Source organism: Dipodomys merriami, unplaced genomic scaffold (assembly GCF_024711535.1).
Source record: "Dipodomys merriami isolate MVZ:Mamm:240054 unplaced genomic scaffold, mDipMer1.0.p SCAF_325, whole genome shotgun sequence".
NCBI lineage: Eukaryota > Metazoa > Chordata > Mammalia > Rodentia > Heteromyidae > Dipodomys > Dipodomys merriami.
The window spans coordinates 541,353-554,516 of NW_027204771.1; the positions used below are offsets into that span (position 1 = coordinate 541,353).

Here is a 13,164-nt window from a genome sequence, read left to right on the forward strand (position 1 = left end):
AGGGGTTATACCATAGGGGAGGGACATATAAAGCAATAAAGAAATATCATATATATATATATATATATATATATATATATATATATATATATGTTAGATACAATATCAATAAATAAAAACATATGAGTCCTTATCTTGGGGTTCATTTTGCCTAACATCAATTTATTGACCGTTTCTGCTTGTCTCAGATATATACTAGTTATTGCAAATAAGCGGAACCATGGGACCTGTTTCTTTGGGCTTGGCATACTTCACTCAATATAATTTTTCCAAGTCTTTCCATTTCCTAACAAATGGAGCCATATCATTCTTTTCGATGAATGCATGGAATTCCATTATGTATATATACCACATTTTCTTGATCCATTCATCTACTGAGGGACATTTGTGTTTGTTCCTTATCTTACCTATGGTAAACAATGCTGCAATAAACATAGTTGTTTGGTACCCTTAGTATGGTCTTGTTTGTGATCATTTGGGTAAATGCCCAGAAATGGGATTGCTGAGTCATAAGGGAGCTCTATGTGAAGTCTGTTGAGGAGCATCCATTCTGTTTTCCAAAGTGGTTGTACAAGTTTACACTCCCAACAACAATGCAGTAGTGTTCCCTTCTGTACATATCCCCTCCAGCATCTGTTGTTATTAGAGTTCTTGATTATAGTAGCTCAGTGGTAGTGTGCTTGCCTTGCATGCATAAGGCTCTGGGTTCAATTCTTCAGCACCATATAAGCAGATAAAACTGGGAGTCGTGCTGTGGCTCAAATGATACAGAGCTAGCATTGAGCTCAAGAGCTGAAGGACAACACCAGGCCTGGAGTTCATGCCCCATGACAAAAAAACGGTGTAAGGAAGAGTATTACTTTCTAAATCAATACATTGTGGTAAAAGAAATTTATTTCTCATAAATCATTTCCTATATTAATAATTCAAAATTTGTAACAGTTAAGATTGGGAAAATGTCTTTACCTTTATTTTAAGGAGTATTTGGATCTTATTTATGGTTTTTTTCTTCTTTATATGACTCATTTTAGATATTCAAAAAATGGAGCATGTGATTAAGACTTACCAGGAAGGTCCAGATGAATGTCTGCGTGACGTAGCTGTCACAAACATTAACACAATAGAGCAAAGAGTGAGATTAGTGACAACTTCTAACTTGACCTCAAAACAGAAGCCAGATCTGAATAGGAATGATGAGAACTCCTTAAGGATGACGACGGACGAGTTCATTCAGTGTCAGAACATGCTCCACTACAGTGAGCCTGGTAAGATGCCGGCTGCATATATGCCTGGTGTTTCTCCTGTAGTTAAACAATCGCTTCGATACTCAGAGGCTTTTAGTCAAAATGATGATGGTCCATATTTTGAATATGGAGGAGAGAAGGTATTATATTCAGAGATGATATTCTTTCCACATAATTGGGTTTGCATCAGAGATCCCACCTCTAACCATAACGAATATAGAGAAGAATATGATAAGTCTGCTCTTCTTGCCCAAGAACTTTGTCAGGGAGGGAGGTTTCCAGTCACTATGCATCAGAATAGAGACACAGGAGAGAATCCTTATACAAGTAGTGAATGTGAGAAATCATTCAGTAAGGATTTACACCTTACAAAACCTGAGAGGAAATATCCAGAGAATCCTGATGAGTGTAAGCAATGTACAAAATCTATCTCTAAGAATTCAGAACTAAGTTCTGATCAACCTAAAACAACACCAGAAGAGAAACCCTATGAATACGAAGAATGTAGGAAATTTTCCACCCAAAAGTCAGGTCTCAGAAGGCATCAGAGAACTGAAAAAGAACAAAAGATTGAGGAATGCAACAAATGTGGAAAATCATTTATAATGAAGTCATACATCACTTTGCATCAGAGAATACACACAGGAGAGAAATCTTATGAATGGGACAAATGTGGAAAGTATTTCAGACAGAAGTCAGACCTTACTGTTCCTCAGAGAACTCATACAGGAGAGAAACCTTATGAATGTAATGTGTGTGAAAAGTCTTTCACCCAGAAGTCAGACCTTACTGTTCATCAGAGAACACACACGGAAGAGAAACCTTATGAATGTAACAAATGTGGAAAGTATTTCAGACAGAAGTTTCACCTTATTGTCCATCAGAGAACACACACAGGAGAGAAACCTTATGAATGTAAGGTGTGTGAAAAGTCTTTCACCGGTAAGTCTGACCTTACTGTTCATCAGAGAACTCATACAGGAGAGAAACCTTATGAATGTAATGTGTGTAAAAAGTCTTTCACCCGTAAGTCACACCTTACTGTTCATCAGAGAACACACACAGGAGAGAAACCTTATGAATGTAACAAATGTGGAAAGTATTTCAGACAGAAGTTTCACCTTATTGTCCATCAGAGAACACACACAGGAGAGAAACCTTATGAATGTAATGTATGTGAAAAGTCTTTCACCGGTAAGTCTGACCTTATTGTTCATCAGAGAACACACACAGGAGAGAAACCTTATGAATGTAACAAATGTGGAAAGTATTTCAGATTAAAATCACACCTTACTGTCCATCAGAGAACACACACAGGAGAGAAACCTTATGAATGTAATGTGTGTGAAAAGTCTTTCACCCATAAGTCAAACCTTAGTGTTCATCAGAGAACACACATAGGAGAGAAACCTTATGAATGTAATGTGTGTGAAAAGTCTTTCACCCATAAGTCAGACCTTACTGTTCATCAGAGAACACACACGGGAGAGAAACCTTATGAATGTAACAAATGTGGAAAGTATTTCAGATTTAAATCATACGTTACTGTCCATCAGAGAAAACATACAGGGGAGAAACCTTATGAATGTAATGTGTGTGAAAAGTCTTTCACCTGTAAGTCACACCTTACTGTTCATCAGAGAACACATACAGGAGAAAAACCTTATGAATGTAACAAATGTGGAAAGTCCTTCATCTGGAGTTCATCCCTCAGGAAGCATAAGAGAATCCACACACATGAGAAATCTTAGGAATGTGATAACTACGAAAAGTCTCACCTGGATGAAAAATAAGTTTGCATGATAGAACCAAAACCGGATAGAAGCCTTGTGAATGTAGCAAATGTGGAGCCTTTTAGCCAGAAGGTATGCCTCATGGTTCCAAATTGAATGCACACAGGAGAAAAATAATAAGAAAGAAAAAAATGTGTAAAGTTTTTGAGAAGTCATAGTTAAATTTTCATCAGAAAACACACAGGAGAAAAACATTATGAATGAAACAAGTATCAAAAAAGTCCTTCACTTAGTAATCATGCATGGATGAGTGTTTATAGAGCACAGACAAGAAAGACAAGGTATGAATAATACCAATGAATAAAATACCACTTCGACAGCATAGCACAGTGTTCAGCAGAGAACTGAATCACATAGGAGCAAAGAAAATTAACAGGTCTAACAAATATGCAATTTTTAATAGAAGTCAGTCCTCAGTACATCCAAGAACACAATAAGGAGAGAAAATGTGAGTATAATAAATGTAGACAAATATTTAGCCAGAAGTTTCACAGGTTTCTCTACATATTTCAGAGACCTAGAGACAAGACAGAATGTCGAGTGAACATTAGAGGACATCTTTCAAGCAGAAATGAACCTTCAGCCAGCATTAGAGCACTCACACAAAAAATGAAACCCAACATAGGGAAACCTTTGGCAGAAACCTCTCTAAATTATAGAGAAATCCTCCATAGCAGAATTAAGCTAGGTGTAAGGGAAAACCACTCACTGAACCAACATTTCTCATCCTCTCATTGTGTAGAGTAGGGATGATTCCCCTTCATGTTATTCAGGGGTTGGATTTCCAGGCTTGACAAAGAATTAAGATAGTGAAATTGTTGACTTGTGTCTTTTATATTGAGGAATGGATGGTCAAGAAATTTAATAAACACTTTTCAGAAATAGGAGCTCTGGACCTTTGAGATTGAACTCAAATCATCCATAGTGGTTTGGTAGTGATAGATGGGGAAGGACTATCATGCTTTATTCCAAGGACATGAGAGCATCAATTTCTCCACTGCTCCCCAAAAGTCTTCCACTATATGTGTGGTCTATGTATGCATTATAACACTATTACTATTCCAATTCATTTTTTTAATGGAAGGTCTGGTAGAAGATAATACTCCTTGTTTATTACAAAATGTGCACAAGAATAAAATCTGTCTCATCATCTTTCATCCCCAAGTTCATGAAACATTCAGAAAACCTGAAAGAATACATTTTCTTTGTGTGTGGGTACTAGTCTTGTAGATTGAACTCAAAGCCTAGCCACTTTCCTTAACTACTTTTTCTCAAGGCTAAATTCTAGCACTAGAATCACAGTTCCATTTCTAGTTTCTTTGGTGGAAAAATGAAGACATGATTCTTAAGCATTTGGGTTTGGATGAGTAATGCCAAAATGATTTTACTACATGCTGTTTTCTATTTAGTACTGATGAGTCTGTTGTAAATTTTTTACTTGTACACCATGCTATTGTTCTTCTGAGTAATAAAACACTAGTGTGGATATTGTGGAGAGTCTGTGTTTTCTCACTGTTATGGAGGGTGAAAGTGAATTTCTCAAGAGGAGAATATTGCTTTTTCAAGTTACAAATTTCTAGTTCTACAACAAATTATAAGTTATGGTTTTGCTAAATTTAATTCTGTAGCAATTAAAAAAAACTAGACCCATGGAAAAAATGATGGACAAAAGCTAGCTAGAATACTTACAGATATCCATGGGATTATAGAGATAAGCAGAAAGAGGTAGGACTGTGCTAGATATTTGGCAGGGTAAAATACAGGTGAAGATGATTCTTTGGGCTGCCTTGTGTCACATGACAGGGGTGCCTGGGTGGAAGGAATTGGTCCAGGTGCTCTGAGGGAAGCCCAGTGAAGAGGGGGAGGGCATGAAGGTGGCTTTCACAATAAATCTCCTTGGATGTTTTTTGGGGTCCTATAAATTTCCCCCCCCCCTTACCTGACCAGGATAGGGGTCATTACATCATGCTATATATCTGTTCATGTCTTGACTCCTGTTTACTAAAAAGTTTCTTCTTGTTGGCAGGTTTTTGTTTTGCACTGACTATGTGGTTCTACCATGATTAGGCAAAGTATTAGTGCTAAAATTCCAAAAACTTTAAATGGTCAATTTTAGCATTTAAGTGTGCTCTATAATCTGTGCACAAACATCTCTGTCTATATGTAAAATATGTAAATAGTAATGGTTCCAATGTTACCAAGTATTCTGCTTGCTAATAATCTTTGTCAGGGGAAGGTGTCTTTTAATCTGAATTGCTTTGTGACCTGACTATAAGGCAAATAAAAAAAAAACAGACAGTTTTAAAAGGCCATGGGAAAGGAGTTAGAAAAGATGGTTTCCTTTCCAAAGTCAATGAAATTGGTAATTAAGTTGGCTGTGATTTATGTTATTTCTTATGTCTATCTATGTTAAGATTCATTATTGTACCTCTGACCATGACTGGTAAACTAAGGCTGAGGTTTTATTTCTCTGTTTCCTCCCCTGTGCACTGATCAACTCCCTTTATAATCAAGGGACCACAGTGCGTCAAGATGCAGTTTGCTCCTAAGCATGGGAAATACCCACGTAATAGAACAAAGCAGCTGCCTAAACCAGTGACACCAGCCTGCAAAAGCCAGTGTGGTCTTTCACCAGTGGTCTTTAACCAGTGCATATAGAATTTTGCAGGTAACCAGCAAGAGATGCGACAGTCCATATACACTGGGAGATGCCACATCCTTGCCTAGACTCCAGCCTTGCTGAATCACACATGATGAAAAGCCTGTGAATTTGCAGTAAAAAGAGAATAAAAAACAAGCCAGTTAAGATATTTGTTTCTGGATCGAAAAAAAAGATATTTGTTTCTGTAATGTTAATCACCACCATGTTAGACCATGAGGGGTGTATGAGCAAAAAATCTAAGTTGACTTTTCTCTAAAGGGCAAGAGATACTAAGTCTAGATTCTTGGTACAGAGCTACTGCATTAAAATAAACTGCTAATTTGCTAAATGTAACTCATACTGGAGGAAAAAATAGCCAGATGAAACCTTCATCCAAGAGGTAAAGGTTGTTGCCCAGTGTTTCAATGAAGAATTGAAATGCAAAGTAAAATGACATTTCAAAAAGATTTAAAAATGGCCTCCCCATTGTCAGAAATTTGTCACGTTGTGGGGAGTGGCAGGCCTCCAGAAAAAAGAAAGTTTAAAAGGACAAATTGTCCTAAAGATTGATTTCAATGTGGAAAATAAAAATTAGGATTACCAAAATGATTGTTTAACCTACTTTGCCATGATAGGTTTTTTGTAACAGTTTCCTAAACGCCCACAATAAAGGAGAGAGGACAAGTTTGTCAGATGTAATGTTGGCCCTGAATAAGTTCGAGGTAAGACCATGCATTTAAATCTCCTTCCAGTGCCCATCGTTGTTGCTTTTACTTGGAGTAAATGTGGCCATAAGTAAAGACTCATTAAGCTGAAAAGTGGTGTGAAGACAGGCTGGGCAGACAAAGGTGCCTGTGAGATTGTCATCTCTAATGTGCCAGCAGAGTGCTGAAAAGCAGAGTTGGTTTGGAGTTCCAAGTGGCAGAGGGCTAGTCTTGATCTGGAGAGTTGAGGGACAATACTCAAACCCTGAGTTCAAGTCCAGCAAGCAATGAAGGAAACTACTAAACAAGTACTTATCCCACCATGGAGAAAGGCATTCCTGGAACCCCGGGAATGTTGGAACATGCAGAGGCAGTAAGCCACTGGTCTTTGGATGGCAGAAATGGTATCAGATCCTGGAGTCACTTCTGCTTGGCCGTTCAAAGCTTGATCAGAGTAAGGAAGTCATGGGAAGATAATTTGTAGGCATGCCTAATACCCACGTCTGTCTGACTTGGCAGGGACTTGCCAGTCATCTATGGTACTGGGTTATAAAAGCTAAAGTTGTAATATGTGAGAGGTAATTGAAATCCCAAATGCTCTGTATCTGCTCAAATTCTTAAATGGCAATGACTTTTGAGCTGGCCCATCCACATTAATTTATCCGTTAAGGAAAAGTGGTTGTGACCTGAGATTAGGTCCCTAGTAAGATTTGTCTAAAGGCCTACAGGGGCAGGCATTTTTGGAACCACTACAGATCAGGCTCCTCAGTCAACCAGAAAAATGCATTTACAAACCAAAATGTTAAACAATATATACTGCTCTGGCCCAAGAAAGGGTCTGACATTTGTTAAAAGTTAAATGTTATATGACTTTAAACAGGCTGCCCAGAGGCAAGGGGCAATGACAATCAGTTGTAGTTTAAAATATGTACTGGGTTTTACTACAAAATTCTGACAAGCAATTGTTAGTCAATTATTAAGAAGTTATAGGGGGGGGGGACAACCAAGATGGCGACGGGGCAGTAGGGAAACACCACAGCTCTCTCCAACCAAAAAGAGAGTTCGAGTTCCAACACTTAATCTCCCCAAGAGACCAACAACAACAAAAAGATGAACACTCAGAGAAAAACCCGAGGCGGAAAATAACAAAAAAAAGAAAGAGAGGAAAAGAAGAATTTCAGAACAGAGAAAAGCGAAGACCCCTCCCCCAACCTTTACTGGCCACGCGGCAGTACGACAAGCCGCAAGCCAGCCGGCCCGGCGGGGGCTGCCAGAGCCCCAGAGACACAGGGGGCCGCTTGCAGATCACCAGGTACTGGTTTGCAGAAGAGCAGGTCGCCAGGAACAGAGAAACCTACCAGCCGGGAGTCTCCACGAGGATCCCACCCCCACCCCTCACTCTCCACTGGAGCAGAGAGGCTCCATCCCGCCAAAGCCACTCGGCACCAGCAGCGCAACAAACAGACCTGTCAGCAGACCACCCGCCCGATCACGATCGCAACGACCCGGTGGGGCCGCCCGGGCCCCAGAGGCACCGTGAAGAAGCTGCCTGAGGGTGGACACTTTTGACCCGACAGCTTCGACAGAGGCAGAGACAGAAAAGAATCACACAGAGCCACCACTGCCCAACCCAACCCGCAACCACCCCAACTGAACTCGGATTGCAACAACAACTGATGACCTACACCAAACAGAAAAAACCAGCTCCAGGGTGAGTACCCCGCAAGGGAAGTGTATCCCTCAAGGGAGACCAGAGCTGGAGGGAATCCCCAGACCCTGACCTAGACTCCCTACCCCAACACCCGGACCACAGGACCCAATAAAACTGGGAACTGTTTGAGAGCTCCACCAGCCCGTGTAGCACACTCAGCTGGTCAGGCTAGGGCAAGAGCGCCCCTGCAAGGAAGCTTAAATGGCCAAGCCAAGAACAGCGCCCCTGGGTCAAGACTACCAACAGTAAAAGAAAATTGAACTGTGTCCCCCAGGCTGTATAACCTAGGTGGGATACACATCAGCACAGGCGTAATGAGCGTGCTCCAGGCTGCATAACCTAGGTGGTATACACATCAGCACAGGCCTAACGAGCGCGCTCCAGGCTGGGGCCGGAACCAGGCCCGGGGATCCGGCGCCTGAACAACACGACCAACTCCTTCCAAATGAAGTAAAAAGCTGAGCATATGGGTCAACAGAGGAGAGAAAATCAGGAAACAACACTCCCCGGGAAGCACACCTGTGACAACAAATGACCTGGAGGCCCAGGACAAGAGAAGCCCAAACCCCACCAAAACTCCACCCATATACCCTAGACTGGGAATTGGGCAACACAGGCTGCCAGCGCCTGATAGTAAGCAGGAGCTCAGACTGTTAAGGCGGCTCAGCAATAGAGTGAGAGTCTTGGATGTATGAGGCCCTGGATCTGATTCCTCAGCATCACAAAAGCAAAAAGGGTCAGAAGTGGTGCTGTGGCTCAAATGGTAGGGTGCCAGCCTTGAGCTGAAGAGCTCAGGGACAGCACCCAAACCTAGAGTTCAAGCCCACAACCAGCCCAAAACAAACAAACAAAAACATATCAGGAGCCCATAGCAGACTCCAGTATTTGGGAGAGTGCATCCAGAGCATCTGTTCTTCACAAGAGCACCCGTAGGAGCAAACACAAGCAGTCTAGGCTGCTCAGCCCTTCCAAAGGAGGGAACTGCCAGCAATCTACAGCAGAGAGCTGAGAATCCTAAGTAAGTCAGAATAGCAGCTGAAAATAGGCTCCCAACAGAACCCAGATCAGGCACAGACTCTATCTACCAATACAGAATCAGCAACCAAGCAAAGACAGACACACCAAAACAAAATTGAAGAGCAGTCTCCTGAACCTCCATGCGAAAATCACAGAGAAAAATCACAAGGTTTACCACCACCCAGGACAGCAAGCTCACCTCACAAGCCAGCAGCCACACAGGGGAGAGCCCCAGTGGGAGCAAAGCAGGATTGGAAGACAAAAGCTACATGCAAGGGTTGCTGGAAGCAATGACTCATTGAAAGAGCACAAGGATGAACTATCCAAAGAGATACAGGGTATCAAACAAGAGATGCATGCAAAAATAGAAGCTGCACAAAACTCAGTAAGAAGTGAGATGAACGCCAAATTAGAGGTAATGCATACCTCATTGAGAGGTGAGATCAGTACTCTGAGAACCAACATTGAATCCATAAAGGGATCCATTTCCTCCATGCAAACCACAATAGAAGCCACTTTCAACAGAGTGAATGAAATGGAAGGTAGAGTGTCAGATACAGAAGACAGAATACACCAACTGGACCAAAAAGTGACAGATATGGAAAAATCACTCAAATTAAACCAAAGGGATATTCAAGAGCAAGCAGATAATGCTAAAAAATTTGACCTTCGCATAATCGGAGTGGACGAAGGTGAGGAATTCCAGAGCAAGGGAATGCAACACCTATTTAACAAGATAATCAATGAAAATTTTCCCCACCTCAAAAACGACCATCTTAACTACATGACAAAAGCTTATCGAACACCCAACAAACAAGACCCCAGGAGAAACACTTCTAGACACATTATAGTAAAAATGATAGATCTGAATAATAAGGAAACAATCCTGCATGCAGCAAAAATGAAGAAGGAGCTATACTACAACGGGAAAAAAATAAGAATCACTGCAGATCTCTCAACACAAACAATGAATGCAAGAAAAGCCTGGGAAAGCACCATACGAGCCCTGAGAGCCAATAACTGCCAACCCAGACTGATCTACCCGGCAAAGCTAGCATTCACATTTGATGGAGAACTGAAAACTTTTAATAGCAAAGAAAAACTAAATGAATACATAAACATTAAGCCAGCATTACAAAGAATTCTAAGAGGGGGGACACAACCTGAAGAAAGCAACCAGGAACTGGGGCCTGCCCCAAACAGGCGTTACTCAAAGTCTAACTGAGCAAGCACAGGAGGAAGGCAAAGAAGAAAAACCTAGGAAAACGGAATGGCAGGGACAACAATGCATCTCTCTATACTTTCTCTTAATATAAATGGGCTGAATTCGCCAATTAAAAGAAATCGAACTGAGGACTGGATCAGAAAACAAGACCCATCCATCAGTTGCCTTCAGGAGACCCACCTCTCAGCCAAACATACAAACAAACTCAGAGTGAAGGGGTGGGAAAGGATCTACCAATCAAACGCCCCCAGTAAGAAAGCAGGTGTAGCTATCCTGATATCTGACAAAATAAACTTTTCACTAAAATCAGTACAGAAAGACAAGGACAGACACTACATATTAATAAAGGGAACAATCCAAGAGGAGGATATAACCATCATCAACTTATATGCCCCAAATATTGGTGCACCCAGATATGTCAAACAAATGCTCTCAAACTTACAGAATAAAATAGATCCCAATACGATAATACTAGGAGACTTTAACACACCACTCTCACCAAAGGACAGGTCTACCAACCAGAGGATTGGCAAAGAAGCTACCAAATTAAGAGAGGCCATACTCCAAGCGGAATTAACTGACATCTCCCGAGTATTTCACCCTAAAACAACACAGTACACATTCTTCTCAGCAGCTCACAGAACTTTCTCCAAAATAGACCATATCATAGTTCATGCAAGGAACTTAAACAAATACAAAGGGATCGACATAATCCCCTGTATCCTATCTGACCACAGTGGAATCAAGCTAGCTCTCAATAACAAAGCATACCGCAGAAATTTCTCTAATACATGGAAATTGAACAGCATACTCCTTAACAATGCCTGGATAACAGAAGAGATCAGAGAAGAAATAAAGCATTTCCTACAACTCAATGAAAATGAAAACACCTCACAAGGAAACTTGTGGGACACAGTAAAAGCAGTCCTGAGGGGCAAATTTATTGCCCTCAGTGCCCACATCAAGAGAATGGAGACAGACCAAGTAAATAATCTCATGTTGCAATTAAAACAGCTAGAAAAACAAGAAAAAATGGGACCTACAGCTACTAGACAAAGCCAGATAAACAAATTAAAAGCAGAGATTAACCAATTAGAAAATCAGAAAACCATAACCAAAATAAACCAAACAAAAAGCTGGTTCTTTGAAAAAATAAACAAAATTGATGGCCCATTGGCTAGATTAATTTAAAAAAGAAGAGAGGAAACCCATATTAATAGGATTAGGGATGCCATGGGAAACATCACAACACGTACCCAAGATATCCAAACAATTCTAACAGACTACTTTCGAAAGCTATACTCTCTAAAGGAAGAAAATGGGGCAGAAATGGATGCATTTTTAGAGAAATACAAGTTGCCCAAACTGAGCAAGGAAGAAGTTAACCAATAAAATAAGCCAATATCCTATAATGAGATACAGGAAGCTATCAAAAGTCTTCCAACAACAAAAAGCCCAGGTCCAGATGGATTCACAGCAGAATTCTATAAGACCTTTAAACAAGAACTAATACCCATACTCCTCAAGCTCTTCAGAGAAACAGAGAAGGAGGGAGCTATCCCAAACTCATCATCCCCAAACCAGGCAAAGACCCAACCAAAAAGGAGAATTACAGGCCAATCTCCTTGATGAACACAGATGCAAAGATCCTTAACAAGATTCTAGCTAACAGAATCCAGAAACACATAAAAAAATAATTCACTATGACCAGGTAGGCTTCATCCCAGAGACACGGGGATGGTTTAACATACGTAAGGCAATAAATGTAATCCAACATATCAACAGAGCCAAGGTCAAGAATCACATGATTATCGCCACAGATGCAGAAAAGGCCTTTGACAAAATTCAACATTCATTCATGCTAAGAGCTCTGGAGAAAATAGGAATAGAAGGAACATTTCTAAAAACAATAAAAGCCACTTATGACAGACCAATAGCCAATATTATACTTAATGGGGAAAAGCTACAACCAATTCTCCTAAAATCAGGAACAAGGCAAGGATGCCCACTGTCTCCACTCCTCTTCAATATAGTCCTAGAACCCTTAGCCAGGGCAATAAGGCAAGAAAAAGACATTAAAGGGATCCGCATAGGGAAAGAAGAAGTTAAACTATCCCTTTTTGCAGACGACATGATACTATACCTCCACGATCCCAAAAACTCCATCCCCAAACTCTTAGACATCATAAATCACTTCGGCAAAATAGCAGGATACAAAATAAACCCACAAAAATCAGTTGCCTTCCTATACACTGATAATGTACAGGAAGAGAGGGAAATAAAGGGAGCAACCCCATTCACAATAACCTCCCGAAAAATAAAATATTTAGGAATTAACCTAACCAAAGATGTAAAAGAACTATTTAATGAGAACTATAAAAAGTTAAAGAAAGAAATTGCAGAAGACACTAGGAAATAGAAAGACCTCCCATGCTCCTGGATAGGCTGACTTAATATAGTAAAGATGGTAATACTTCCAAAACTAATATACAAATTCAACGCAATTCCTATTAAAATCCCAATGACGTACATCACTGAAATACAGAAAACAAATTCCAAAAATTCATATGGAACAACAAAAGACCTAGAATAGCCAAAACAATTCTAGGGGATAAAGACAATACGGGAGGGCTAGCCATGCCGAACTTCAAACTCTACCACAGAGCTATAATAACAAAGACAGCATGGTACTGGCACAAAAACAGACCCGAAGACCAATGGAACAGAATAGAAGATCCAGAAATAAATCCACAGGCCTACAGCCAGCTGATATTCGACAAAGGAGCCAAAGACATACAATGGAAGAAACACAGCCTCTTCAACCGCTGG

At 40.5% G+C, this 13,164-nt stretch overlaps 1 protein-coding gene across 1 annotated transcript in view; it reads left to right on the plus strand.

Moving 5' to 3' along the window:
• The first annotated feature begins 1,042 nt into the window (after positions 1-1,042).
• The window catches only part of LOC138841662 (zinc finger protein 268-like), a 52,793-nt gene continuing 40,671 nt past the window's right edge, over positions 1,043-13,164 (plus strand). The window contains exons 1-2 of the mRNA XM_070042446.1: positions 1,043-1,384; positions 1,940-2,964. Coding sequence (XP_069898547.1) covers positions 1,043-1,384; positions 1,940-2,964 — 1,367 coding nt within the window. The remainder of the gene's footprint in view (positions 1,385-1,939; positions 2,965-13,164) is intronic.